At 35.2% G+C, this 12,424-nt stretch overlaps 1 protein-coding gene across 1 annotated transcript in view; it reads right to left on the reverse strand.

Annotated features, from left to right (window-relative positions):
• USP7 (ubiquitin specific peptidase 7) overlaps positions 1-12,424 on the reverse strand; it is a 71,973-nt gene that overhangs the window by 14,198 nt on the left and 45,351 nt on the right. Inside the window, exons 7-19 of the mRNA XM_083800659.1 lie at positions 11,296-11,426; positions 8,357-8,411; positions 7,733-7,813; positions 7,555-7,645; positions 6,600-6,682; positions 5,466-5,575; positions 4,998-5,154; positions 3,776-3,920; positions 3,058-3,188; positions 1,835-1,969; positions 1,562-1,663; positions 802-907; positions 319-411 (exon numbers count right to left, since the gene is read on the reverse strand). Coding sequence (XP_083656785.1) covers positions 319-411; positions 802-907; positions 1,562-1,663; positions 1,835-1,969; positions 3,058-3,188; positions 3,776-3,920; positions 4,998-5,154; positions 5,466-5,575; positions 6,600-6,682; positions 7,555-7,645; positions 7,733-7,813; positions 8,357-8,411; positions 11,296-11,426 — 1,420 coding nt within the window. The remainder of the gene's footprint in view (positions 1-318; positions 412-801; positions 908-1,561; positions 1,664-1,834; positions 1,970-3,057; positions 3,189-3,775; positions 3,921-4,997; positions 5,155-5,465; positions 5,576-6,599; positions 6,683-7,554; positions 7,646-7,732; positions 7,814-8,356; positions 8,412-11,295; positions 11,427-12,424) is intronic.

The following is a 12,424-nucleotide window of genomic DNA, read 5'->3' on the forward strand; positions in this document are numbered from 1 at the left end:
ATCACAAAACTTTACAGTAAGTCTGAAACAACTTTTTATGTTCAGCAACACCTGAAGAATACTGTAAAACTAAAAAAACACCTGACAGCCAATGCTGTGTTAAGGCAAAACTGTCAGCCTCGCAGAAAGTTTCACTGACAACATGGGAAAGAAAAGCGTACCAGAGAACCTGCACTGGTGTTGGGAGAAATCAAAATTTCACTGTGGCCTATTTTTGACTTCAATAGAACAACTAATTGTTAAAAATAAATTAGATATACAATACATTGTCTCTAAATTTTTTCAATTATAATAATGAAATTGAATTTTAGAACTCACGTATTTTACAGGATATAGGTGTGTAGATATGTCCACAATAATTCAAACTCCGAGTCTTCGGATCATACATTTTCAGGAACAACATTACATCATCTAGAAATTAAGACAAGATTTATTTTTTTTTCTAAGGAGTATTTGACTATGTCTGGAAATAGTCACCTAGGTACTTTTCTTTAAACAGCAAAGTAAGTGTCTTTCCTTTATTCATTTAATTAATGCCCTTAAAATATTCTTAAATACTGAATTTATATATATTTACCTGCATTTATGAAAAATTATTCAGTGATTCTAAAAGCATTTGAAACACACCTTGCACTTAAAAAAAGAAATGAAGGGAAAAAAAATGCACGAGACAAACTAATTTCAGCACTGTAGTTTGATGGGTACATCATTGACATCATCGAAAAACACAAGTACACAAGGTTTCTTGAGATAATAACCAAAGTATTTTGCATTTACTCGAGTTTTAGCATATATGCTTACGATCTTTATCAAACTTGGGTAATGTTGCTCCAGTAGCAGCCATCTCTGGATCTACTGTTTCCAAAAATATTGTCCATGGATTTTCATTGTCACTGAGCTCAATCATCTATGTAGATGTGGAAGAAGAAAAAAGTCTCTAGAGAACATAATACTAACATCTATATTTTCATCAGATATGAGAACTTTCTGACATACTTTCTGAGTGGGATTTTTTTTTTTTTTAGCTGCACTAGTGACAGAAAGTTTATGAGAAGAGAAACAATGACAGAAAAAAATTAAGAGTTTTAATGAAGCACAAATGATAGGTTTTACTTAAAATGGACCTATTTCTTTTTCATTTAAAAGTATACCTACAGTTATCTCTATTATAGCAAGAAAATTACTTCACTCTAAAAAAAAAATAGAGGACAGTGAAACCAATCCCCTTCTTGTGGTATTTAAGTACAATGTTTTACATCTTCAGCAATACATTTCATTAAATCCATTGTTTCTGCCCAAATAATGGAAGACTAAAAATATATTTATGTTTAAAATCTAGGATATAAACCATGATTATGTCTTTTCTTCATGGAAGAAGAATCATACACCACAATCCTCCTTTCCACCCCAATCAACCCACTACAGCCCAAATCTTCTCAAATATGAAACTTTACCAGACAAAGGCTAAATTAAAACACTTAAAGATCTGATGTCCCAAAGTTAGGATCTGAAATCTAAGAATCACGGACGACATACATGTTACTTATCAATGAATACTTACTGTTTTATTGCCATCTGCTTCATTATCTAACATTGCAGGTCTTTTCGTTCCATTACTTCTAGCTTGCATTGGCCATAATCTGATCTGATCCTGCGGAAATCCCTGACATAAATAAAAGTTGTGACAGGAAACAAAAAAGATTAAGATATTTTTATTAAAAACAAACAGAACTTCTATTTTAAAAGGTCTAAACTATGACTGCTGCTAATACCTGGAGAAGATAAAAACTAACATACTAAAATAAACACACATAGCCAGCTACAGAAAGCTTACCATTGTTTGAGAGAGGTTTTGAACAAATTCCGTAAGCGTGGAGTTTTTTAATACTTTGAAAACAGTATACTTCACTTTTTCTTCATCGTACATATCATTGCCTTGGTGGCCACAGAACTGATCCTCTGCTACTATCTGAAAAATTACATTTAAAGGTTACTATTTATATTACTCAGCTCCACAATACAATATTTTCTTATGATGCTTTCCTATGCAGCGTCATTGACTCTATGGTTGGCATCACACTGCTAACGCTATTTGTGTTCTCATGAAGAAAATTTGCAAGTACACAGATTATAATGGAATTTAAAAATTGTGAATCAAATCAGTGTAAGTAATTAATGTACAGTAATTCTTACAAATCCTGAACAATAAAACACCAGTTGCACTTAGATCCCAATCTTGGAAACGTATTCTAAAAATGTTGGCACTTAAAAAAAAAAAGGCTACATAACTATTTTGTGTAATGCACAGAGGATGGCCTAAAACATTTCCTGCATCTGCTACAGCTCCCATGTATTTTTTTTTAACTGAGAGAAAGACCACACAACTCTGCTAATCTCTCCACTGGAAATAGCTCTAGTGTAAATGTAGTGTGGAACAAGCTAACCTTTACCAATAGCTCTACATAAGAACTCTAGAAAGAACATGCAAAGAAACATGGAGGCAAATGGAAAATGGGTTTTATTTTCTTCTGCCAGATGGGCTCTGGAAAGAGCCATAAACAGGGTTCCTTAAGGCAATTCATAACAATCCAGTCCATCTGGCTTTTCCAAAGAGATAATTGCAAATATAAGCACTCTCTCCTTCTGCTTCTACTTGATGAGCTCAGTTTGGCAGAAGTCCAGCCTTGCTGCCTATGGCTAGATACATTCTAATTTTAGAAAATAATTCCTGAAGGAGATAAAAGTGCAGTGGCAGGGCAGACATTTAAAATAACCTAGTCCTTTTCCTTTCACCTGAACTTACTATTTTTCCTTGCAAGTAACTTTTCACAGCCTTCTAGAGAAAACAGAAATGCTTTGATTTTCCAGCACAGTACAGTTTGTTTCATCAGTACTCAGTGCACATGTAAATATACTTACAAGCACTGAAATTATTTCAGTTCAAATGCTACTTCCAAAACATATTCAAGAGTTGAAAATCTAGGTTTGTCTTAGGTGGCTCAATATTCTGAATTTATTTGGAAGGCAATTGCAACTTGGTCTATTTCAAAAGCTGACCTGCACTTGCATGTAGAGATGAGCTTCCTGCCTCTCCTTCCTCTTCTGAGCCTCTATTCTTTTCTCTTCTTGTAGCCTTTCTACAAGTTGTTGAGGAATATCATGGTCTGTGACAGGCTGCAAAACTTCACCTACAAAGCAAATTTTGTGATGTCATTTTGAAATTTACATCAAACAGGGTTTTCATATACAGTTGACTTTCCTCTGAAGAAAAAAAACCTGCCTTTTTCATCTTTCAATTAAAAACATTATTTGATATCATCATGTTTTGGCAAAAGAAGTATTTTCTATCCTGAGCCAAAATGCACTATTTCCATGAAATATGTATCACAGACTTCTGAATTAGATATTCACTTCAGGATTAAAAAAACATTTACCACCACCCAATTGTTTTTAATATACATATATCTACATAGTTATAATGCATTTGATTTAATTTCCAAGAGTCACTGATTTTTCATCCTATAAAACAATTAAGGCTAAAGCACTTTGCTGATACACAGTCTTGTATTACTGTGCTAAGACAAGATGCCGGAGGATTAGAACACACTTTCCAGAAGTGAGAGAAAGGCTGGTCGATCCCCACAGAATCTATAGATGCCATCTATAACTAAGGGAGCCCCTTTGTATAAGAAGGCTGTCAATAATTCAGAAATCAAATATATCTCTAAATCCCTCTATCCCGATCTAATTTGGAACACACACAGGGTATACATACTTAATTTTGATTCCCTGATGTAAACCAACATGTACGCATTGGTACAGTGTCGTACAGATAAGTCATCATCATGGCCTCCATAGTTGTGTTCAATCGCTTCTTCCTTTGTACATCTTGATACAACATCGTCATCAAATTTACACCACTAGAGAGAAAATTTTACATCAATATAACGTTTTACACAAAAACATGTTCTTGAATGAGAAATTAATCCTATTTCTGGCATGCCTTTCAGCTCCAAGTAACAAATTACAATTTCTCTTCAAGCATCATAAGTTTAAAAAATTCTACAGTTCGGTGTTTAATTTGTGCTACCTGCACTCAGCATAAGGGAGGTCACAAGTACCTCCGACTCATCTGAAAATCTTACACTGAATATCAAAAGCTTTTAGCCAGATAATTATACAAAGAATTCATCTCAAGACTATTCCTGAAGTATTTCACATTTCTATACGAAGTTCAGATAGCTGGCCTTATTTTTATTAAATAACACAATGCAATGATGCACCAGTTATCTGGTAATTATTTGTAAATTTGAAATAGTTTACAAGAAATTCTAAATAAAACCGATTAATAGTGAAAGACAAATAGAAACAAATTCACAGTAAAACCTGAATGCTCCTTTTACTGTGAACAGTCATTGACACAGAAAACCAGTAAGCTCAAGGGAAGAGGCACCTGACCCATAAACATCTAATCTGATCAAGTCACCTAAACCTGTAACAGTTGGACATGCAAAGATACTGAATTTCTGAGTCACAGAAACATTAGGAAGACTCATATTTGCTTCAGCATGAAGTCTGAGAAATGTTGGATAAAATTTGCTCGCTGTAGAAATTCAACACACAGACAGAAGACTGAAGGGCTTCCCTTAGTCTTTTTGCCAAAAGCCAACAGCAAATATGAAGGTGCTCTCTTAATAAGGCAAGTGATGCCTCCAAATGCAAGCTTCTCCCCTAAAGAGCAAAAGAAAACTAGCCATGAGGGCTGCTGCTTTGTCTTTGTAAATCCAAAGCAAGTTTCCCAAATATGTTAGAACAGAAACAACAATGACAAATATCAACCTACAAACTACATCAAACAGAGATTTGACTTCTCTAATTGACCATGCCAGTACTCTCTTCTGTTAGGGAAAGAACAACTGCAAAGATTTGCCCATTATGAAAACTGCAAGTATCTATTTACACCACACAAATATGTTTAGTTGTTTTTGAATACTCACTTTGCCATCACCCTTTGGATTTAAGTAAACAACGTAATGTCCACCATGGTTATCTCCACTATGTACTAGAACTGCATGAAGAATGTAATTTGCAGGATCTTTAGGATCTGTTTTTTGCAAAAATTCATCTAGTGGCAACTGTTCAGGAAACTCAAACCTAATTTTGAAAAAGAAAAAAACTACATTAAAAAACTACATTTGCTTGCATTATGTTTAAAACAACAGCTACAAATGGCAATTGAAGTTCTGAATGACAAATTCAACACTAACGTTCAATTTGGGGACCTCTAACATATGCCTGTACACACACCTTCCCCTTTGGAACTGATTCAAAAATAGGATTTTGTCCTTTTTTAATTATTATTTATTATTATTGTTTACAAAAATACATCAACTGGTCCAAATTCTACATCCAAAACCAAAAGCACACGAAGAAAAAATGCACCAAAAAACCCACCCCAAACTCACCTATCATTTATCTTGATGTTCTGGTCAGTCTGAGGATCATACATAAATCTCATGAGCTGTAGGTGTAGCACTGGTGGCAACGTGAGAAACTTTACACCCTTCTCTGCCTCCTAGACATTTTAAAGGAAATAGAGGGTTGAAATTGTAAGATTTTTAGCAATTCAAAATACCTGTCTGCTGCAGATATTTTTCTTTAAACTTTTATTTTATAGACTTGACACTATAATGTGCAAAGAATAGTTAACTTCCACCCCAGTTTTGAACCATCTTAATGCTGCAGTCCTCCCAAGAGCTACTCAAAGTAGCATCATACAAGAAAACATTTCATTTAAATTTAGGTCATTCATGAAGCACATGTGAACATAGCACTACGTTACGAGCAACTCAGATATAAATGAAATTTAGAGAATGAATTTACAGAAGAATACTGAGGCAAAATCTCATTTCTGATCAATTAAGGATTTCATGTCCACTGTATCCTGACAACAGATATTTCACTATTATGCTGCTTTCTGAGAACAACTAAGAATATATAGCACATTACTGACAAAAACTGCTATAGGGAAGCTGCAAAAATAAGCTCTAGTAGAAAAAGAAAAATTTTTAAAGGACTACTACTCCCTACAGTGGATGCTGCAAAGTACAACTGAAAAGCTCAGAAATGTGCACATAAACAGTTAAAATTCCACAGGTGCATCTAATGTTCTTGATGACAATATAGAAATTGCCTCTCTAAAGTAACTTTCAGAGCTTTTTGTTGTTTTTTTGTTTTTGTTTTTTTTACTAGACACAGAAGACTGGGCCACTCTTAGAGGAAGGATTTGAATAAATTCTCAGTCTTGAAAATCAGTAAAGAATTTAACTGTAAAATCATTCTAGTCACTAAAACTGTTACAGGTACAAAATCAAAATTCATTGCTGAGTAGACTTTTAAAATCTAAGCTCTGTTTTGAGAAGTCTAATAGCAATTTAGAGGAGCTACGTACAAGCTTGCCTGAAGAGAAAAATGACCAAGATCAGTTGTTGATACAATCTAGAATGGTTGTATCAGTAGCAAAGTTTTTTGGCCACTGTAGCTTTGTTTCATCAAGGACACAAAAATAAAATTTAAAAATCAAATTAAAAGAAAAATACCTGCAAGCCATGTTCTCCTGCATCATACTTGTTATCACCATCCAACTGTTCCACTGCAACATAGTCAATGAAGGACTCAAAAACTAAATGAAAAAGATTGGGAATAATACAGAAAGAGGAAGAAAAATTTAAGTTTACTCTAGCATAGGAGCTCAACAATATATTTATCAAATAACATTTTAAGACACCAGAACTTGTACTTGAGTATTTGTCTTTATAAAAATTAAAATTAAAGTTTTATATTGTTCAAGAATATCAAGAAACACACCAAAATTGGAGGGGCATACATAGGAATTTCAAGATTTTAAAATCAGTTAGAATTGCCTGCCAAATGTATTCTCTCTACAGCTGTTAAGTATCAAACTAGATAATTTTGTTTGCTTGAGTCTTACGCATCCTTTTTCATGTCTTGTACGCCAAATACTTGGTGACCACCGATAAGTGATCAATGTTACGTTAATCTGATTAGTTTATTCTTTTTTTCTTATTGCTATGGTCAGGCATAAATACGAACCTATTACCCACAAGTTCATCTCCATGTATAAATTATAACCTACGGTGATAACACTACTGTTATTAACATGTCACTGATGCACTTCCATGACACCAGTAAAATCTCTAAATTCAAAGAGTTTCATGAAAATATATCTCAGAGAATTAGGCGGGAAGGAACAGCGAAGTGAAAAGGGAGAAGGGAAAAAAGGGTAACATAAGCAAAGACGTTTTCTACAGAAAATGTTTTCAATGAGCTGTCAAAAAGTAAGACCCATTCCTCTGAAATTAAAACAAGGATCTTTCAAAGTGCTGAGCACCATCAAGCCCATTTGAAATCAGCAGCCACTAAACAAACAGGTACTAAACCCATAAACCCATCCGGTAACAAAAAAAAAAAAAACAAAAAACAGCCCAACATGTTGAAGTATTTGATTGGTGCATATCATGACGTATCACTTACTATTTTTCTTTCCCTTTATACTTAGTTGGATGTCATAATAATCTTCTATTCGTTCAGATCGATAGTCTACGTGTTTGCATTGGATATAAGACTGTAAACAAAAACAAACACCATAGAATTTCAATGTACACAAATAACAGAGTTAATTTTAAAAATTACTAACAGATTAAATACATACCACCATCTTCCCTCTGAACAATTTAGGAATAGTGCCTTCTACACACGTGCCTTTCATTTTATTTTCCACGTTATCAAGCAGCTGAAAGAAAGATTAGTTTTTACATAGGATAAACATGCACAGTTGCTGAATTCAGTCATCACATACAAATGACTATTATACTGATTAAACTCTAAGCCATTTGCATAAAAATGAAGTTTTAGTCTATTCATACTGGCATCTCCTTTTTTAGTCCTCCAAATTCTCTTCTTTCCCCTAGAAAATGTTTTGAGGGCTACCCCAGCTACCATCTTTTGGGTTTGGAAAACCTCACAAATTAAGTGATGCACCTGCATGTTCAATGTTGCATTCCTCTCTACAGCAATATAAGGACCACTAGAATATATATTTTCTATTTATTTTCAACCTTCCCTATCCTTCACAAACTCCTCACCCTCAAAAGTCACAATTAATCCCATTCTTAAAAAAGAGAAATAAACCAAGGCAAAAACTGCCTCAATTCATATAGACTTAATTTAATCAGTTAGTATCACTATTACTAGGAATGTTACTGAATTGTATTATATACACACAGTATCAAGAGACAATACTATGATACATGAGTAAGAAATAGCAAAAACATACCACTCGACATAATTCCTGGACATCATGTTGCATGAAGCTGTCTAAAGTTTCCCACCTTTGTAAGGCAAATCAATAGAAAAATTACCATAACGAAAATTTACAGCTCAGAAGTCATTTTCATGATTTCTTCTCATACCAGGAATTTAATATATAGTGAGATGTATAGACTCTAAGATTTAGTACTGCCTGGTGCGCATGCTTTTTAGTTCTGTAGCATTTACTCGGCCTACAGCCTGCTTCTAAAACCATTTTTCCTTTCAGTAAGCCCAGCTCAGAGGAGGAAGGGGCAGTGAACCTGTGGAACATTTTGGCAGCTGCTTTGCACCCTCCTGCCTTTTCTTTCTGTGGTACTGGTACCAGGAAAGCAGCCCATGCCACTGGAAGAGGCCAGGGTCAGGCTGTTGACAGCAGAATTCATCTAGTCTAAAACCTCTTTGCAATTCATGTCAAAAAACTCAAGAGGAGGCCTCGGACCAACTCACTGCTGTCGGAAAAGTTCCCACAACATGCTTCTAGCTGCCTCTGTATGGAGCGCCCTTCAGGTGCAGCTAAGTAGCGTTCAGGGCTTATTTGCGCACATCAGAGGAAGCAAATGGACTTATCCTGGCTCCTTTGTGCTCATCTGAACAGTTAACTCTTGGATGCACAGTAAATCCAAGGACGCACCCAGCTGCCTGAACACCACCTGCACTGTATGTACATTTGTAAGCAGTTGTGTGAACGGAGGGGCGAGTGCAACATAGTCAAAATGCCTCCACAGTAGCCGAAACGGTACACTGCAGCAAAGATGTTCAGTGCTACTACCTTAAATAAAAGGGAAGAAGCATAAAGGAGCCGTTTTTAATTTCACCATGAAATACTTGCTCCTAGAAACTCTTTATATTTAAAAAGCATCCTTGAGTTCAAGTCTCTGACAATTCCTTTTGCAACAGCCATCACTCCCACTATATAAAATAAGCTATATTTACCATAGGCTTCAGCTCCTGTGTGAGCCAAAGGTTCAACCCCGGCTCCTGAAGCCAGAAGTACAGGGCTGATCAGGAGCAATACTAACTTTATTTTCCCCTCCCACTCTCTTCTCAGTGACTCATCAGCATTGTCACACTGCAGCATGCTGCTCCCAAAAGCATGCCAGAACAACTGTGTGGGGGTCCCCACTGGAACAAGATCAATGAAGTAATCCATTGGGCAATTAAGAATGGAAAATAGCTTCCTGAATCTCCAGGCTTTAAATGCTTACCAGCTTGAAGGACAAAAATCAAAGAAAAGGTTACATACTAATATAAGGATTTTTAAAAAGGAGCTCCTTCAGACAGCATCACTTTCTACTGAAAAAAGCCAAACTTATTTAGATTCTACAGAAACTCATAATACCCGATAAATATACACAGCATATAGCTACGTCTCACAAGGTCAGAACCCTCCCTCTCTGACTTAAAGGAGGAAAAAGAACAAATCTTCAACCACATTCAGAAGTTCCTTCCCAAGAACAAAGGCATGCATGAGCACATTTTCAGAAGCTTACTCTCAGATACAAAATTAAGCATGTGCAATACCCTCAGGAAAGATCTCCTCATGCTCTTGAAGATGACACAGTTAAGATACTAGCTCAAGATGAAGTATTTATGATATCAACAAATCTTTATAGTGTAACAGGACAGCAGGAGTGCTGATAAACTAAGCATACAGTGTACCAGTAGGAAGAAGATACCACCAGATAAAGATACAGCACTGAGGTTACCAATTTCATTTTAAAATCGCCTCAAAAGGTGAAAAGAAAATAAGAGTAGCTGTAAGGTTACAAGAATCTTATGAGGACAGACCCCTTCTACAAGTTTTAGCAGAAGCTGCAGGATCAGAGACCTCAGAAATGTGACTGTTGTGCTAAACACTAGGACAGCTGTGTGATCATGTAAGATCATATAATTTAATTTTATAACTTGTTTTCAAACAAAAAAACCTTTCAATACTATTACAAAAGGTTAGTTTATAAATACACATGTAGCAAAATAATGCAAAAACCAATCTTTTAGAACAATTTTTAGTTAAAAATCCTCTGAATTCATAGGATGTGCAAAGAGAAAACTTGTAGAGGCTATGCTAATCTTCATCTTCTCTCAACTTCTGCCCAACCAAAATATCAAACTAGTGTAAAAAACAAACAACAAAAATATCCTCAACACAGCTATATCGTGTAATTCTGTCTTCCGCATATTTGAATATTCTAGATTTAAAAATATACTTCTTAACACTGTCTCACAAGAAGTAGTACCAGACCAAAGAAATATTGGGCAACAAACTGGATACTGGGGAAGAATGAAAGTAAAAAACAAGCTTTTAATAGATGTTTTATGGAGGAAAAGAGGGTGCAAGAGCAAAGAAAATGCAAAGAAATATTTTGTGTGTGTGCTCTGACACCTTTACTTCACACCACAGGTATTCCTTTTAAGCTTTAAATCATGAAACAGAATATGGGATAAATGTTTCTAAACTGTGGACAGGCAAAAAGACATGCATCTTTGATGTATAATAACAAAGTGTTACAACAGTCATCAGTGCTGAACTAACAATCTGGAAATACAAGTTACTGTTATTTCCCTAGATTTAAAACCGAAGCAATTGAGACACAATATATGAACTGCAATATTTCAGCAATGTGTTTTGTTCTCAATCTTACTTAGACAAATGTGTCACAACTTTCAGGTAACACGAATCCCAATCCCACTACTGATTTGTTTGATGACTGTGTAGCCCCACCAATCTGACTTTTGAATCATCTGACTTTAGGAATGATTATTACTAAAAACCTATGAAAAACTAGCAATTAACATGGCGTATTAACATTTCTCTGCACCTCTCTAAAAAGTCTAGTTTAAATAAAGCCTTTTTAAAGAAATGTTATATGAGAACAAAAAATAATTGAAATTTCTGAAACTTACCCAAAAGATTTTGTTAACTTTTTAGTTCCAACTGGTTTGTCACTATGTTGCAGCTCATAAAACACTCTTTGCAATGCTAGAGGAACACTTTTGGATGAATCATCTCCTTCAGTGGGCATCATGTACACCGCCTGAAAAAGTATTTAGTTCAATTAGTATCTAAGGAAAAGTTCATTGCTCATATCGTTGAATGCATCCTTTCCTCTTCAGTGACTTACTTCATATAACTCCATTTAATCACTCCAAAAGAGTCTGAAAAAAAATCTTTTACTGTAGTGTAAAAATATTAATTGTCTGGAATCACTCTTCTTAGAGCACAGTGGTTAAAATGATCTGAACAGACTCCATTCACAGGAACGTTATCTAAATAGTTAAACTCCACCCTAGAAAAGTAAATACACTGAAGCATTCAAAACACATGAACAATTGATCATGCCTTGTATGCCTATGCAATCATCACAGTAGGACCAGATATACCGAACAACACTATAGGATTTTAAAAATAATATCACTTTTGTGCTTTAGCTTGGTTCTGTGTGAATACTGTCATCTCCACTGGGGGAAAACAACACATGAAAGCACAAAGGGCGTCAATCAGGAACACAGAAAGGGTCTACGTGCAGGAGAAGGATGTCAAAGGACACAGATTCTCCGATACATTCCTTCCTACTTAACATCACCACTGGTAGCAACTGAAGTAAACAGCTCAACAATTCAATTCACTGATTCTACCAAACCAGAAAGGACTGAGAACAAAAGTTACACAACCAGACCAACAGGCCTTAGGAAAGTTCGAACTGGCAGTGAAATGAGATTCATTGAAGAAATTATACACCAATATATCTAGGGAAAAGTAACAGCAAAGAAAAGGTATTGACTGAGAAATGCTCGTTTAAAAATTGTGACTGTAAAAAGAAAATGGAGGCAACTTCAAAAGGAGATAACACTTGAAATAATAGACTCTGATGTTAAGTAATATAAGAGAAACATCCTGTTAAGAAACAGAAATATTGCCAGCTGAGCTTTTGCCTGTGAAACAAGAGAAGTGTACAGCTTTGTGCGCGAAGCACTGAACTGGACCTCAGCTCTTCTCACTCCGTTTCTGTGTCAGCCTAGATTTCAGATGTGT

The sequence above is a fragment of the Anser anser genome (genome assembly GCF_964211835.1).
Source record: "Anser anser genome assembly, chromosome: 15".
Classification (NCBI taxonomy): domain Eukaryota; kingdom Metazoa; phylum Chordata; class Aves; order Anseriformes; family Anatidae; genus Anser; species Anser anser.